This window comes from Amphiura filiformis, chromosome 17 (assembly GCF_039555335.1).
Source record: "Amphiura filiformis chromosome 17, Afil_fr2py, whole genome shotgun sequence".
NCBI classification, from domain to species: domain Eukaryota; kingdom Metazoa; phylum Echinodermata; class Ophiuroidea; order Amphilepidida; family Amphiuridae; genus Amphiura; species Amphiura filiformis.
In genome coordinates this window covers 30,478,516-30,495,383 of record NC_092644.1, presented here as the reverse complement: position 1 = coordinate 30,495,383, position 16,868 = coordinate 30,478,516, and the positions used below count along the sequence as shown (strand labels likewise).

At 37.6% G+C, this 16,868-nt stretch overlaps 1 protein-coding gene across 1 annotated transcript; it reads left to right on the top strand.

Moving 5' to 3' along the window:
• The first annotated feature begins 261 nt into the window (after window positions 1–261).
• Window positions 262–11,687, top strand: LOC140137613 (uncharacterized). The gene is made up of 2 exons (XM_072159349.1): window positions 262–298; window positions 9,602–11,687. Exon 2 carries the CDS (start codon window positions 9,871–9,873, stop codon window positions 11,380–11,382), a length of 1,512 nt encoding a protein of 503 aa, XP_072015450.1. The 5' UTR covers window positions 262–298; window positions 9,602–9,870; the 3' UTR covers window positions 11,383–11,687.
• The last annotated feature ends 5,181 nt before the right edge of the window (window positions 11,688–16,868 follow it).

Here is a 16,868-nt window from a genome sequence, read left to right as displayed (position 1 = left end):
GCGTACACCACCAAATCAATGCGAGTTCGGTAAAAACAAAATCATATTTTGAGGTATTTTGGGCCAATCTATGGATTTTTTTTTTCCAAAAAGAGAAGCATGTTTTAGCCTATATAAAAGTTTGAGACCTATACATGAACTTGGATCACCAAAAAGGTGACATAACACAATTTTTTTCACGTGTATTTCAATGGGACGCTGAATTGGTGGTGTGCGCCCGGAACGCCGGTCACGGGCTCTCTTCAAATTTGTCAATTTTTTGTCACATTCGCAATTTCTAATTTTCTACCGTAAAGAGGTACATGTAAGGTTTTGCATTCTTTTTCTTTTTCTTTCCGTTACTGTGCATTAACTTCCTAATGTATACTCGCACAACCTGAACATGAACGTGTAAATTCAAGTTATACTTGTCATGTGTCACTGATACGATGCCATGATTGCAAAAAAAATGATACAATTACAATGTCAATGACAATCAATGCAATGGTAAGCATGGTAACTAAGGTAAGCTTAAAAAAATTGACCCTCTCATGCAATGATATCATTGATACCCAGGGGGGGTTCACTCCCATTGTGGCCTGTACACCATCCGCGACAATCAATTATTGAAAAGCACCATATTAAACAAGGATTTTAAAACCCTTTTGCTAAAATAGGTACCTCGTTCACGTAGCGGTTTCGTTGTCCCACTGGCCTACTGTTAAAAGTGTAGAATGTAGATTACATGGCGATCGGAGTGTTATCGTCAGAGCACCTCGGATTAACCCTAAAGGTGCACGCGCACGCATAGTCTTAGACTCATGAGACTCACTCATCAGTCCTACGATACGCTGTACCTACGGACTGGCTCACGCCATTTTGTTTGTATATATATGGGAAATACACACTTATTGACTTAACGGTATGCGCAGGTCCAGTTCCAAAATTGAAACCCCCGGCTCCGACCGGGAGTTCCAACAAGTGCTGTGTATGCGTTTGTATACTGTGTTTAATGTGCATTCACATACATACTTAGCCTTCGGTACGGAGAAATCGCTACTCCATAAATGACTGAAAATTACACATTTGTAATAATTTTTCACCACAAAATATGATATGAAAACACTGGTGAGCAATGTATGAATATATGGAGAGGTTAAACAGGTTGATAATTCTTGTCAATATTAATGGAGTATTTCGTGATCCTATTATCCTCTTTTTATGACATTTTTCAGTAGATATCCACGGAAAAAGCTTTTCCCCAAATTTCAGTTCATTCCGATTTTGTGTTTGCGAGTTATGCATGATTATGTGTATTGCTCCATAGACAATGTGTTGTAATTGTAATTAAAATTTCACGATATCTTTGCTAAATGAATTAGTCTGCAAGAAATTATTTGTTCATAAACATAATGTAGCCAGAGGTTTCCATTGATATAAAAATCTCACCTTTTTTTGAGAAAAGTGGGGGGATGATGCTGTGGATCACGAAATGCCCTTAAGTTTTAATATTTTGTGACATTCAAACAATTAACACTCAAGACACCCTATGGCACCTGCTACAACTTGAGAACAAGTCCTCAAACGTTCGAAATTTGTAGTTACTACAACTGGCGCAGGTCAGATATTCGAAAAAGTTTCTTCAAAATTTTGGACAAAATTCCAGTCAACTGTATCTTTTGAGTAAAGATGACCAATTTTGGACAGTCCAAAATGTTGTTGAAGTGCATTTTGATGTGACTGCCCGTCGTGATCAGCTGTGTATACTTCTGAACTTCCATAGCTTTACACGGTGTCATGCTTTAGCGAATCTGACTAGATTTTGAATGCAACAGTCTCAAACTCTTTGAATTGTTTCACCACGAGGTATTTATTTTATGACATGTTTTGCAATTTCTCCCATTGAGTGCAACAGTAAAGTGTCCCCTTTGTGTCAGAGTCCACCTCCCCCCTTTGCCAACACCCGACCGGCACCAATGTAACATACAACAACATCAACAACAAAAACACAACATTCATGCCAACAATTATTGTACATGTATTTGATTTTTTATGTTGAGTTTCATTTTGGTCGCCACCTTTTATTTTTTCCCACCATCAAGGTGGCGCCCAAGGCACTTGCCCACCTTTCGCCCCCTCACTATGCCACTACATACAGCAGGGGGGTGTACTCTAACAGTTGCCAGCCTGACATAAATGTTGCCAGCCCGACATTTGCCTGGAGTCATAGTACTATTATTTAAAAAGCACAATTTACACAAAAATATAACATAAAATCTGACAGCTAGCTGGGAGCTCTGGGGCAGCTCAACTCAGGGTTGTGATATTACAAGTTTATTATCCTCAATTTCCACGCCAGGCGGGCAGGTGCCCGACAGCAAAGTTATTACAAAGTTACAACCCTGTACAGCAAGAGGCTGTGCAGCCAAAAGTGCTATTTAATGGTTTCGTTGGATAGATGATTCAACTGGACAAACGAAATTATGTTCAAGAAAGTCTGGAGAATCTTTTCTGCCAAGTTGGGGTTCTATTCCATTTCCATGGCCATGGGCGTGAATCCCAGGAGGGGAGGGGGGGGATGTGCAAAATGACCACACTTTTGTTCTTTTAGCCAGTTTTGACAATTCAGGCCGAATTCCCCACACACACATTTCAAGCCAGATTGGCGCTTTAAGCGCTTAAATGTCCATGGCAACGGTTACGCTATTATACATGTACATGTAGGACTTTTGTCAAATTTTTTATCCAAAAATGTCATGTTTAAGATATTTTAACTAGCTAAATCTTTAAATCTAAATGGAATGGTCTCTACTATGTGGAGGATGCCGTCCAAAAACATTTTCATGGATTATTTTGTCATTTATTGTCTGAGACTCTCTGCTGGGATTATTTTTATGATCATACCTTCTATTGGAGCTCTGTATTGGGGTTGATTGTAATTTAGACTGTTTATCTAGCATCATAAAGGCCAAGTAAAAAAAAACACCAAATGATGTTCCTGATTTTACTTTTTTACAATGCAAATTGAGTGTAGGAATGCATGGCCTAGAACTTGAGTGGTTCTTATCGTATTTAAAGACATATACCAGCACCAGGGTGCTTAGCATTCTTTACTGCTTTCTTTCTGAAACTCCATTCAGTATTTACCATCCTCCATGTAATCTTTCCGGTATTTTGTTCTGTTGAGGAAGTCATTTTTCTCTGGAACTCTTCATCTGCTGCTGGTATATCTGGTGGCATGCTTAAGGTACTTTCCTCATCTTCTGGAAAGGTCCCATCAGCTTGGAAATTATGTTGTGTCATTCCTATTCTCAAATCTGGGGACAAAGCGTCCTTTACAAAATACTGTCCCATCTCTCTCCAACCCATCATTTCTAAGATTTCAGAAAAGGTTATTCATAAGCATTCTCTCCCACATGCAAGATGCAATTTGAATTCATCTACCACAGATGCCATCCTCACAGCCACCTTAGCACAATGTTATCAAACCCAAAAGATGTTTGGTTGCTCTTTTTGATCTGGCAAAGAAAGCCTGCCATAAAGTGCCACACAGACTCTTGCTGCAAAAACTTAAGTGCTTTTGGTATATCTGGTCAACTGCTGTCATGATTATTATTTCCTACCTTACAGACAGATGCAGTTTGTTACCTTCCATGGGTGTTCCTCTTGTCTTATTCCTGTTGTATCTAGGGTTCCTTAGGTCTCTGTCCTGGGGCCCCTTCTTTTCTTGCTTTTTATCAACAACATATCTTTCATCCCTTTCTCCGCAGGTAGCAAATTAGTTTTATGCTGATGACACTACTCTGTACAAACCAATAAGCAACAATCAGGATATATGATTTTCAAGATGTTCAAGATGATGGTTTTTTAGTAACTCCCTTTTCTAATGCCAAAGAAACCAAAGCCATGATCATGAAAACAATCCTTACATGGCCCTACAGTTACACCTCCACAACCAACCGATCGATAGAATTACTGACATAATCTTTCTTGGAATTCACATTGTTAGCAAATTATTATGGAATATTCACATTGATGTCAATTGTAAGAATGGTCATAGGATCATCGGCCTGATCCATTGGAGGTTCCGTCAGAGTTTCCACCTTGCTCCACAACAAGGCATTAGCCAGAGGGGTGTCCAGGTGTTATTTGGATGCCCTGTTTTTAATTTGGACTTCCTAATATTCTGATTTTTATAATGGAGTGAATAGGAAGTGGACACCCTGATTTTGTAGAATAAGGTATTTTTGACAATTTTGGATACCCTAAAGACACCCCACTGGCTAATGCCTTGCTCCACAAAACCTTTGTTGTACTCTGTACATTTTCCTGGTACATCAATTTATTGAATATAGCAGCTCTGCCTGGCACCCACTCAACCAAAACCCTATCAAGTCGCCTGGAGTTCATTCAGAGGTTTGCCTGCTGGGTTATATTGCAATCCTCGGACTTGGATCATGACAGTCTCCTTTGCCAAACTAATAATATCCCCTCTCTTGAGGTCCAGTTTGACTCCTGACACCCCACTGGCTAATGCCTTGCTCCACAAAACCTTTTTTGTACTCTGTACATTTTCCTGGTACATCAATTTATTGAATATACATGTAGCAGCTCTGCCTGGCACCCACTCACCAAAACCCTATCAAGTCACTTGGAGTTCGTTCAGAGGTTTGCTTGCCGGGTTATATTGCAATCCTCAGACTTGGATCATGACAGTCTCCTTTGCTAAACTAACATCCCCTCTCTTGAGGTCCAGATTGACTCCTGACTTACCTGAACTTGTTGTCTCTTGTTCAATCTTGACTGCCTTCAAGGCGTCAGTCAAAGTGCTTCAAAATAGCTTTTGGCTGCTTCCCTTCCCCTTTCTGTATGTGTCTGTTTGTCTTGTCAAGAAGTTTCTTCCATCTTGGACCCTCATTATGGAATGACTTACCTTAACATGTTTTATCTTGTTCAATCTTGCATACCGTCACGGTCAAGGCTTGCAGTCAAAGTGATCCAAGAATAGCTTTTGGTTGCTTCCCTTCCCCTTTCTGTGTGTCTGTTTGTCTAGTTTCCCCCCTTTTTTTTTAATGTGCGCTTTGTATGTAGGGCTTCCCTTTAATTTAGTGTTCAATGAGCACCATTACTCAACGTGCTTATTGCCAAATGTAATAAATGAATCACAATGAGCACCATTACTCAATGTGCTTATTGCCAAATGTAATAAATGAATCACAATGAGCACCATTGCTCAATGTGCTTATTGTCAAATGTAATAAGTAAATCACAATGAGCACCATTACTCAATGTGGTTATTGCCAAATGTAATACGTGAATCACAATGAGCACCATTACTCAATGTGCTTATTGCCAAATGTAATAAGTGAATCACAATGAGCACCATTGCTCAATGTGCTTATTGCCAAATGTAATAATAAGTAAATCACAATGAGCACCATTACTCAATGTGGTTATTGCCAAATGTAATAAGTGAATCACAATGAGCACCATTGCTCAATGTGCTTATTGCCAAATGTAATAAGTAAATCACAATGAGCACCATTGCTCAATGTGCTTATTGCCAAATGTAATAAGTGAATCACAATGAGCACCATTGCTCAATGTGCTTATTGCCAAATGTAATAAGTAAATCACAATGAGCACCATTGCTCAATGTGCTTATTGCCAAATGTAATAAGTAAATCACAATGAGCACCATTGCTCAATGTGCTTATTGCCAGATGTAATAAGTAAATCACAATGAGCACCATTGCTCAATGTGCTTATTGCCAAATGTAATAAGTAAATCACAATGAGCACTATTGCTCAATGTGCTCATTGCCAAATGTAATAAGTGAATCACAATGAGCACCATTGCTCAATGTGCTTATTGCCAAATGTAATAAGTGAATCACAATGAGCAATATTGCTCAATGTGCTTATTGCCAAATGTAATAAGTAAATCACAATGAGCACCATTGCTCAATGTGCTTATTGCCAAATGTAATAAGTAAATCACAATGAGCACCATTGCTCAATGTGCTTATTGCCAAATGTAATAAGTAAATCACAATGAGCACTATTGCTCAATGTGCTTATTGCCAAATGTAATAAGTAAATCACAATGAGCACCATTGCTCAATGTGCTTATTGCCAAATGTAATAAGTGAATAACAATGAGCAATATTGCTCAATGTGCTTATTGCCAAATGTAATAAGTAAATCACAATGAGCACCATTGCTCAATGTGCTTATTGCCAAATGTAATAAGTAAATCACAATGAGCACCATTGCTCAATGTGCTTATTGCCAAATGTAATAAGTAAATCACAATGAGCACCATTGCTCAATGTGCTTATTGCCAAATGTAATAAGTGAATCGCAATGAGCACCATTGCTCAATGTGCTTATTGCCAGATGTAATAAGTAAATCACAATGAGCACCATTGCTCAATGTGCTTATTGCCAAATGTAATAAGTGAATCACAATGAGCACCATTGCTCAATGTGCTTATTGCCAAATGTAATAAGTGAATCACAATGAGCACCATTGCTCAATGTGCTTATTGCCAGATGTAATAAGTAAATCACAATGAGCACCATTGCTCAATGTGCTTATTGCCAAATGTAATAAGTAAATCACAATGAGCACCATTGCTCAATGTGCTTATTGCCAAATGTAATAAGTAAATCACAATGAGCACCATTGCTCAATGTGCTTATTGCCAAATGTAATAAGTAAATCACAATGAGCACCATTGCTCAATGTGCTTATTGCCAAATGTAATAAGTGAATCGCAATGAGCACCATTGCTCAATGTGCTTATTGCCAGATGTAATAAGTAAATCACAATGAGCACCATTGCTCAATGTGCTTATTGCCAAATGTAATAAGTAAATCACAATGAGCACCATTGCTCAATGTGCTTATTGCCAAATGCAATAAGTAAATCACAATGAGCACCATTGCTCAATGTGCTTATTGCCAAATGTAATAAGTGAATCGCAATGAGCACCATTGCTCAATGTGCTTATTGCCAGATGTAATAAGTAAATCACAATGAGCACCATTGCTCAATGTGCTTATTGCCAAATGTAATAAGTAAATCACAATGAGCACCATTGCTCAATGTGCTTATTGCCAAATGTAATAAGTGAATCGCAATGAGCACCATTGCTCAATGTGCTTATTGCCAGATGTAATAAGTAAATCACAATGAGCACCATTGCTCAATGTGCTTATTGCCAAATGTAATAAGTAAATCACAATGAGCACCATTGCTCAATGTGCTTATTGCCAAATGTAATAAGTGAATCGCAATGAGCACCATTGCTCAATGTGCTTATTGCCAAATTGTAATAAGTAAATCACAATGAGCAATATTGCTCAATGTGCTTATTGCCAAATGTAATAAGTAAATCACAATGAGCACCATTGCTCAATGTGCTTATTGCCAAATGTAATAAGTAAATCACAATGAGCACCATTGCTCAATGTGCTTATTGCCAAATGTAATAAGTAAATCACAATGAGCACCATTGCTCAATGTGCTTATTGCCAAATGTAATAAGTGAATCGCAATGAGCAATATTGCTCAATTTGCTTATTGCCAAATGTAATAAGTAAATCACAATGAGCACCATTGCTCAATGTGCTTATTGCCAAATGTAATAAGTAAATCACAATGAGCACCATTGCTCAATGTGCTTATTGCCAAATGTAATAAGTAAATCACAATGAGCACCATTGCTCAATGTGCTTATTGCCAAATGTAATAAGTGAATCGCAATGAGCACCATTGCTCAATGTGCTTATTGCCAGATGTAATAAGTAAATCACAATGAGCACCATTGCTCAATGTGCTTATTGCCAAATGTAATAAGTGAATCACAATGAGCACCATTGCTCAATGTGCTTATTGCCAAATGTAATAAGTGAATCGCAATGAGCAATATTGCTCAATGTGCTTATTGCCAAATGTAATAAGTAAATCACAATGAGCACCATTGCTCAATGTGCTTATTGCCAAATGTAATAAGTAAATCACAATGAGCACCATTGCTCAATGTGCTTATTGCCAAATGTAATAAGTAAATCATAATGAGCACTATTGCTCAATGTGCTTATTGTCAAATGTAATAAGTGAATCACAATGAGCACCATTGCTCAATGTGCTTATTGCCAAATGTAATAAGTAAATCACAATGAGCACCATTGCTCAATGTGCTTATTGCCAAATGTAATAAGTAAATCATAATGAGCACTATTGCTCAATGTGCTTATTGCCAAATGTAATAAGTGAATCACAATGAGCACCATTGCTCAATGTGCTTATTGCCAAATGTAATAAGTAAATCACAATGAGCACCATTGCTCAATGTGCTTATTGCCAAATGTAATTAGTGAATCACAATGAGCACCATTGCTCAATGTGCTTATTGCCAAATGTAATAAGTAAATCACAATGAGCACCATTGCTCAATGTGCTTATTGCCAAATGTAATAAGTGAATCACAATGAGCACCATTGCTCAATGTGCTTATTGCCAAATGTAATAAGTGAATCACAATGAGCACCATTGCTCAATGTGCTTATTGCCAAATGTAATAAGTAAATCACAATGAGCACCATTGCTCAATGTGCTTATTGCCAAATGTAATAAGTAAATCACAATGAGCACCATTGCTCAATGTGCTTATTGCCAAATGTAATAAGTGAATCACAATGAGCACCATTGCTCAATGTGCTTATTGTCAAATGTAATAAGTGAATCACAATGAGCACCATTGGTCAATGTGCTTATTGCCAAATGTAATAAGTAAATCATAATGAGCACTATTGCTCAATGTGCTTATTGCCAAATGTAATAAGTGAATCACAATGAGCACCATTGCTCAATGTGCTTATTGCCAAATGTAATAAGTAAATCATAATGAGCACTATTGCTCAATGTGCTTATTGCCAAATGTAATAAGTGAATCACAATGAGCACCATTGCTCAATGTGCTTATTGCCAAATGTAATAAGTAAATCACAATGAGCACCATTGCTCAATGTGCTTATTGCCAAATGTAATAAGTGAATCACAACGAGCACCATTGCTCAATGTGCTTATTGCCAAATGTAATAAGTAAATCACAATGAGCACCATTGCTCAATGTGCTTATTGCCAAATGTAATAAGTGAATCACAATGAGCACCATTGCTCAATGTGCTTATTGCCAAATGTAATAAGTAAATCACAATGAGCAACATTGCTCAATGTGCTTATTGCCAAATGTAATAAGTAAATCACAATGGAGTGAATAGGAAGTGGACACCCTGATTTTGTAGAATAAGGACATATTTTTGACCATTTTGGACACCCTAAACACCCCACTGGCTAATGCCTTGCTCCACAAAACCTTTGTTGTACTCTGTACATTTTCCTGGTACATCCATTTATTGAATCTAGCAGCTCTGCCTGGCACCCACTCAACCAAAACCCTATCAAGTCGCCTGGAGTTCATTCAGAGGTTTGTCTGCCGGGTTATATTGCAATCCTCGGACTTGGATCATGACAGTCTCCTTTGCCAAACTAACATCCCCTCTCTGTAGCAAAAGTTACCACTTTGAATATCAAATTTTCCCCATTTTCAGAACATGACTTGCAGAATGCCACAAAACTTGCACTACTACCTGAAGCCACACATCTGTAAATATTGCAGAAGACAATTCTATGACACTCTGAGATACATGATTCATCTTCGTCGCCACCAGATGAGGATTAGACCAGATTGGTATGGCAAGAAATCACACCAATGGAACTCTACTTCTGAAGAGAAGCTTTACAAGAATTTGCATCAATGGAGTGATATTAAGGAGGAGATTCAGGAGAAGTCTTACTGTTATCAAACCAGAGGCAATAAATGCTATACTCGCCAGGCCACATTGAAAAACACCTACATGATGTTGAAAGCACCAGGACCACAGAGAAGCCTTACAGGTGTCAACATTGTAATAAAGGCTTCACACAAGCATTCAATGTGAAGCAACATTTAATTAGGATCCACAGCAAAGAGAAACCTTACAAATGTGAAGTATGCAATCAACATTTGTTAGAGAGTATGAAAACACACAAACTTAGCCGAGAATGTTCACCATATCATTGCAGTATATGCAAAAAAGGCTCTGAAACCATTTCTGAATTGAATAGGCATCAAAAAGTTCACAGTGAAAAGAGGCCGTACGTATGCCAATTCTGTAATAAAGGCTTCAAAGATAACAGTACCTTGAAAAGACATTTGAGGACTCACACATTGGAGAAGCCTTACAGATGCCTTATATGCAATAAAAGCTTTGCACGGAATTGTGGGCTTAAAAGACATGGATACACCCACACACACGAGAAGCCGTTTAAATGTCAAATATGCAACAAGAGCTTTAAATGGAAAAATAACATGAAACAGCATCAAGTAACACACCAACCTTTAAGGATCCACACCAAAGAGAAACCATACAAATGTAAATTATGCAATCAAGTCTTTACGGAGTTGGAGAGTATGAAAACACATGAACTTAGCCGAGAATGTGTGCCATATCAATGCAGTATATGCAAAAAAGGCTTTAAAACCATGTATAATGTTAATAGGCATCAAAAAATTCATAGTGAAAAGAGGCCTTTCCAATGTCAATTCTGTAATAAAGACTTCAAACTTAAAAGTCACTTAAAAGAACATTTGAGGTCTCACACATTGGAGAAGCCTTACAGATGTCAAATATGCAATAAAAGCTTTGCACAGAGTAGTACCCTTAAAGGACATAAATATAGCCACACACATGAGAGGCCATTTAGATGTCAAGTATGTAACAAGGGCTTCAGACGGAAAACTGACATGAAAAAGCATCAAATAATTCATGAACATATTATCAAGGAATCAATCGGTATAAGTGATGTAATACAGTCAGTGCAACTGGACATACACGAGAATTTGGCGCACAGCAAACAAGGCAAGACAACAAATCGGAAAAATCTGTTGCTGAACTTGCAACTCATGCATGGCCAGGATGACATCACACAGTCAGGTCACCTGCAAAACCATGAGTATATTCAAAAGGAAGAGAAATGTACACAACCCGTAATATGTAAAAAGGACTTTAAACACAGTAATGATTTGAAACTGGATGCAAGCAAACAGTTGAAACAAAGGTACAAACATCAAAAAGAGGATTCAAAAAAGTACAAATGTGCATTTTGCAGTGAAAGTTTCATGAATTTCAATGATCTAAAACAACACAATGATACTCACATAGTAGAGAAGCCATTCAAATGCAGTACATGCAAAGAGAGCTTTAAACACAGTGAACAATTGAGAGTGCATGTACAGAGTCACACATATCTGCTTTGGATAAAGGGGAAAGAAAAGAAAGTTTCCTTTTAATTCCTAGCCCAATTCAGGGCTCAAATTAACACCTCCCCATTGGCTAAATGAGAGTTGTAAATGTTAACCATGTGGGCACTACTGCCTTTCTTTACATGTACAGTCCCCTAATTGGTTGATTATTTGATATAATCATATGACAGTCAGAATTAATAGGTAAATTTTCACGGGAAAATTTTCTGGACACGTGACACCCATGGGCGCAGACATATTAGCATTATGGAATGTGACCCCGAGCACAGCGGGTGTTCTTCCAATGTATTTGAATAGGAAGAATTCTTCCTTTGAGGCAAAATAAGTTACTTATCGCAAGTTAATAATGTTATGGTAAGAGTTTCCGTGAGATAAATATTTTTTCCGTAGATAGATATTTTTGAAATTACGTTTTGATGATATTGTGAAAAATTAAGATAACATAATATTCAATAAATTTGCAATGCACAAATTTCTATCAAAATTATGTCAAAAATACTATTCCAATTCAAAATTACTAAGACTTGAATAGCGAGGTCACCGCCGGGGTCAGAGATCAGGCTCGAGGTTACACTTACATTGATACGCATTGGTCACGTGTCCAGAAAATTTTCCCGTGAAAATTTACCTATTAATAGGGATAACCATCAAAATTTCATGTTGCCCCTATTGCTACAAAAGATCGTTTTCTGGATAGAACTCATCAATAGAAGTATTTTGGTGGTTAAATGGTCAAAATCGGTCAAAAACTTTTTGAATTATGAATTTTCAAAGTTTCCCATTCTGACCGGTCATTGGAACGAAATGAAATGACAAGGTCCAAAAATAGCAATTGGGAGCAAAATTGGCATAAGCATATATTTACCTTTATATATTTCTTTATTTTAACATATATGCAAACATGAAACAACATATTGTGAAAGTATCAAAGGGTTTCTTATGAAATGGCACTTTACTAGTCAATGGCATAAATTATTTTTTCAAACCGAGGCATTGAAATCATGCATTTAGAGAACATTTGGCAAAAATCATCCAAGATGGCCGATATGGCACAAAATCAAAATTGCACTAAGTACAGGTGAACTTTTTTTTTCACAACCAAAAATGTCAATGTTATTGGGTTTAATATGACCAATTAGTAGGTATATGCAAAGAAAATCTTAAGTGTCATTGAAGGTCATTGACTCATTCACAACAATAGAGGTTATCCACTTCACTCATCATGCTCATGTGTGACTTCTATAAACAAAAGGTGCTGGTTCCCGTAGTATTCCGTATTCAATACAATTCAATGCATGACCTCGAAGTTAGCTGCATGACTTTCATGGGCTATTTTGAAACAGTTATGGTTGCACATTCAGGTACTTCTTTTGAAAGTTCTAAACAAGGTATAGCCAGCAGCAAGTTGTAGATGGTATAGGCCTAAATATAAGAAAACGTTTAGGGTTGAAATCAGGTGAACAATACATCGAATGAGCACGAAACTTCACATTTATGTTCAGAAAGGTGTCTTCTTAGCATGATTCGAATGGAAATTCCAAAGGGAAGCTGGTGATTTAATTTGTAACTAGAGATCTACTTGTTCAATTTATTAACCTTTTTACAGAGGGTATGATAGAGGTATTACTGGCAACTCTGCCAAATTACAGCTCAGTAGGCCACGTTGTTCACCTGATCTTATTGACATGAATATTTTGTGCCATTCTTGAGCAGTGCTGAACTCAGCCACTGGCAATTAAGCGCACTGTGGCGATGGACCAATTTTGACTCACACTTACAGGAAAATGAAATAAGTTATGTTGCTGTAATTTGCAAGATAGTTACAAAACATAATTGGCATTAACATCCCCAATTTTACAGAAAAATTATGAAATATAAAAGAATGAGCTCAATTTAGAAATGTCTGTGCAAGCGGTGCACAGTTGAGCTCCCTGCATGTCTATGGGAGTGTTCTAATCAAGTTGATGGTTCATTGGTCATCCCTACTATTAATGTTGACTGTATGAGTAACCAATCAAAAATAAAGCTTTTAAAGAGCACTTTTAAGCTTAATCCTAATAGCGCCGCCATTCTTACCATATCTCTGATTGGCTCAATATATGATATAGGCATCTTTGTAATCAATCAAAAGAATGTTGCGCCTTATGTCAGAGCAGAGGCGTGCCATAATTGGTTGCTAACCTGAATACCTGCACAGTATGCATATTTTGATTGACCAAATTCAGAGATGAATTCTGGCGGTGATTGTAGGCATGCACTCGTCAACAAAATTTGAAGAATCATACGTTTAGCTTTAATTACCAAACTTCCTTTCTGTTTTTTATCCTAAGGGAAGGAAAGAAGGAAGTAAGGAAGAAATAAAATGAAAAGAACAGTTGTTTTCTCCATCCTGCTTTTGTGTGTGACATTTGCTTGGTGCTGTATGATTTTGTATGGGCAAGTAGCATTAGGTTTTATATTCTAAATATCTGGGCAAGTTAAAATACCTTAGGGCAAGATCTGAACCACAACTGGTCCAACATTGCACATTAATTAAAAGTCAGGGGCGTTCCGGGGCCACCGAGCCAAGGGGGTAAAATTTCCAAATTATCATGCTGACCCTCTACTTTAAAATGACTTGGTGGGACAATTGCATATGAAGTATTTAGAAATTTGTCAATTTAATGCTAAAATGAGCCAAAATGAGAAAAGTATAAAACTGGGCCAAATGCTGATGCACATTAAATTTTTGGTACATTTTGGCCCAGTATTTTGTGTTTGACATGTTTTGGCTTCTATGTTTTTAAATTATGCCCAGGCCTATTTGTGTATTTATTATTTTGCTTTAAATCTTCTTGTGAAGGCCAACTGCATGTATTCTAGGTTGTTTTATCTTATATAGTGTTCGGGTTCTGTGTCCTTGTAAAGTTCTCGCTGAGTTCTTTTCCATAGCCCCTAGCTACATAATTATTGTACATAATTATTATTTTAAATTTTGCTCATTTGGAAATAAACTTCTATTATATCTTGCATATTATATTGAAGTAATTTTTATTGCTTTTGCTGTTAACAACACATACCTGTGTGATGACATCAATTTTTTAAGTTTGCCAACTCATTATTTTCATTTTGTTTTTTCTTGAACAAGTGGAAGGAATATTTGGTTGAGAGATATTTACATTGTCGGCCTATAATTTTAGACCTAATTAAAAAGACTAGTTTGCGTATGACGTCCTGACAACCAGACCAAAATTCCCCAAAAATGCTGTACTGCGCAGATCAGCATCCAATCACGTAAGATGCAAACTAGTCTTTACCTAGGTGGGTTTAGGTGGGTTTACACCCACCTAGGTATTAGAATCAGTCGTGTTGTTCTTCCGCTGGCAACAGAGACTCATCTATCAGGGCCCAGTTCTTGAACCCCAATATAATTTGTATATTCATTGAATAACCTTTGACAAATTTGGGTACAAAAAAACTCATACTCTGTAACAAATTCAAAATGCTATGTCACTTGCACATATGATCATGGAAGTATACTATATTGTGAGCATGGTCAGAACAGAGATCAAAAGTAGAATCAGACTTGCAGCTGGAAGTTGATTCCCAATTGGGTAATAAAACCACCCCTTGCTGCAACCCAGTCACAACTCTAATTTCACTGACCTCCAAGCAGGTGATGTCAGCCACTTATTCCGATTCACCATTCAGAAGTTCACTGGCGGTTGTCATGGTTGTTGTGGATATTATAATAATGTGCAGATGATAAGCATTGATCATGTTGATTACCTAGCTGGGGGATTTACAACAACCCCCCCACCGAGCTAGGTACTGTTTTGCTATCCGATCTTTCTTCTTTCTTCTTCTTTCTGACAATAACTTCAAATTGCTTCTCCTCCTACATGTTACACCCTACAATTATGTCACTTGCCCTAGAAAGTTCTATGGTCTGTGCTTGCACATATGTATCGGCTATATCCAGTGGCCATAGGGTCTAAACAGAATTGAGGTCAAAGGTCATTAAGAGGGCATTTCCGGTATTTAACCTAATACCTTCAAACTGCTTCTTCTGTCACATATTATATATAGTACAATGATGGCATCGGCTATACCACACGCCTATAACTATACAGAATTGGGGTCAAAGGTCATTAAGGGGGTAAAATCTTACAATTGTATTATCTGGATATCTGTAAGGGGTATGGGGCTCAAAGTCGGTGACGACAAATCTCATGACCAGGGGAACGTTTTGCAGGGGTCAGGTCAAAGGTCATATAGAGGTCAAATCTTAAAATGTCTTTTCTGGACATCTGTAAGGGGTACGGGACTCAAACTCTGTGACAACAAACTTGATGACCACGGAAACATTTTTGAACATTTTGCAGGGGCCAGGTCAAAGGTCATCTGGGGTCAAATTTTAAAATTGCATTTTCTGGACATCCGTAAGGAGAAAGGGACTCAAACTCGGTGACAACAAACGTCATGACCAGGGGAAAATTTTTGGAAAATTTTGCAGGATTCAGATACCTCCACAACACCAACACGCCCCACCTAGGTTTGTGATCTATGACCATCATTTGCCACTAGTTTTAATTCGGTCTTCATGCAATTATAAATAACATCATGCTTGTCGTTATATTCTGACAGAATTGCGACAGTTTCATCAATAGAGGCCGTCAACCTTTTCTGGGGGCTCCGCCATCTTGTGGGTACTGCTGTTCTGCATGTCATGCGTTAGACATTACGCCCCTGATTATGTGGAAGTCGCAGCGCATGATGCACCTCTTCAGTCAAACGTCAAGGTGGTGATCTCAGCAACAAGGCACTCTGTACCCACAAGATGGCGGCGTTGACGTCACAGTGACTACCTCTATTGATCAATATGTACCAACAGATTAGTAAGATTTTGTAGCATTTCCATGGGTTTTTACCCTAGTTCCTATAAAAATGTATGTTTTCCAACTTTTCTTGCAGAAAATGATCCGTTCCATAGTTATCAAATTGCTTTTGAAATATTTAAAAAAACGTTACTCACATTAAAACGGGCATTAAACTGAATTTAATCACGACCAGCACTCATTTCATGCTAATAACAGGACTCACTTTTTAATTAGCAATCAGTATTTTTAAGTGAAGATGGCCTAAACACCCATAGCTCAAATTTTATTACAGAGTAACTCCCATTTTGGTTTGCACCATTTCCTATTTCCTGGGTACCTGTATGGTGATGGGCTTTGGTTCAGGACAATGAGTGTAGCCTGGTATTGAGATTTTATTTCTCGATGGGATATAGGAGGCAAGTATAGACTGAAACAAGACATGTAACTTATTTATTTCCACCCTTGGTGGGAAAGAACCAATAATGTGATTTTTATTTTACAAAAGAGTTTGTAGTTCAAAAAGTTGATATTTTTTCAATGGGCGCATTGATCACCAAACCCAGTTGGTCCATTCCAAGCTATTCAAAGTGTGGCCAGTCCACAGCATGGAGAAAGACAACACCCAGTTTAGCTGCTAATTTCAAAAAGGTACCA

Excerpts from the sequence above, each read along its gene's own strand:
- LOC140137613 (XM_072159349.1), top strand. The coding sequence starts at position 9,871 with ATGCTATACTCGCCAGGCCACATTGAAAAACACCTACATGATGTTGAA.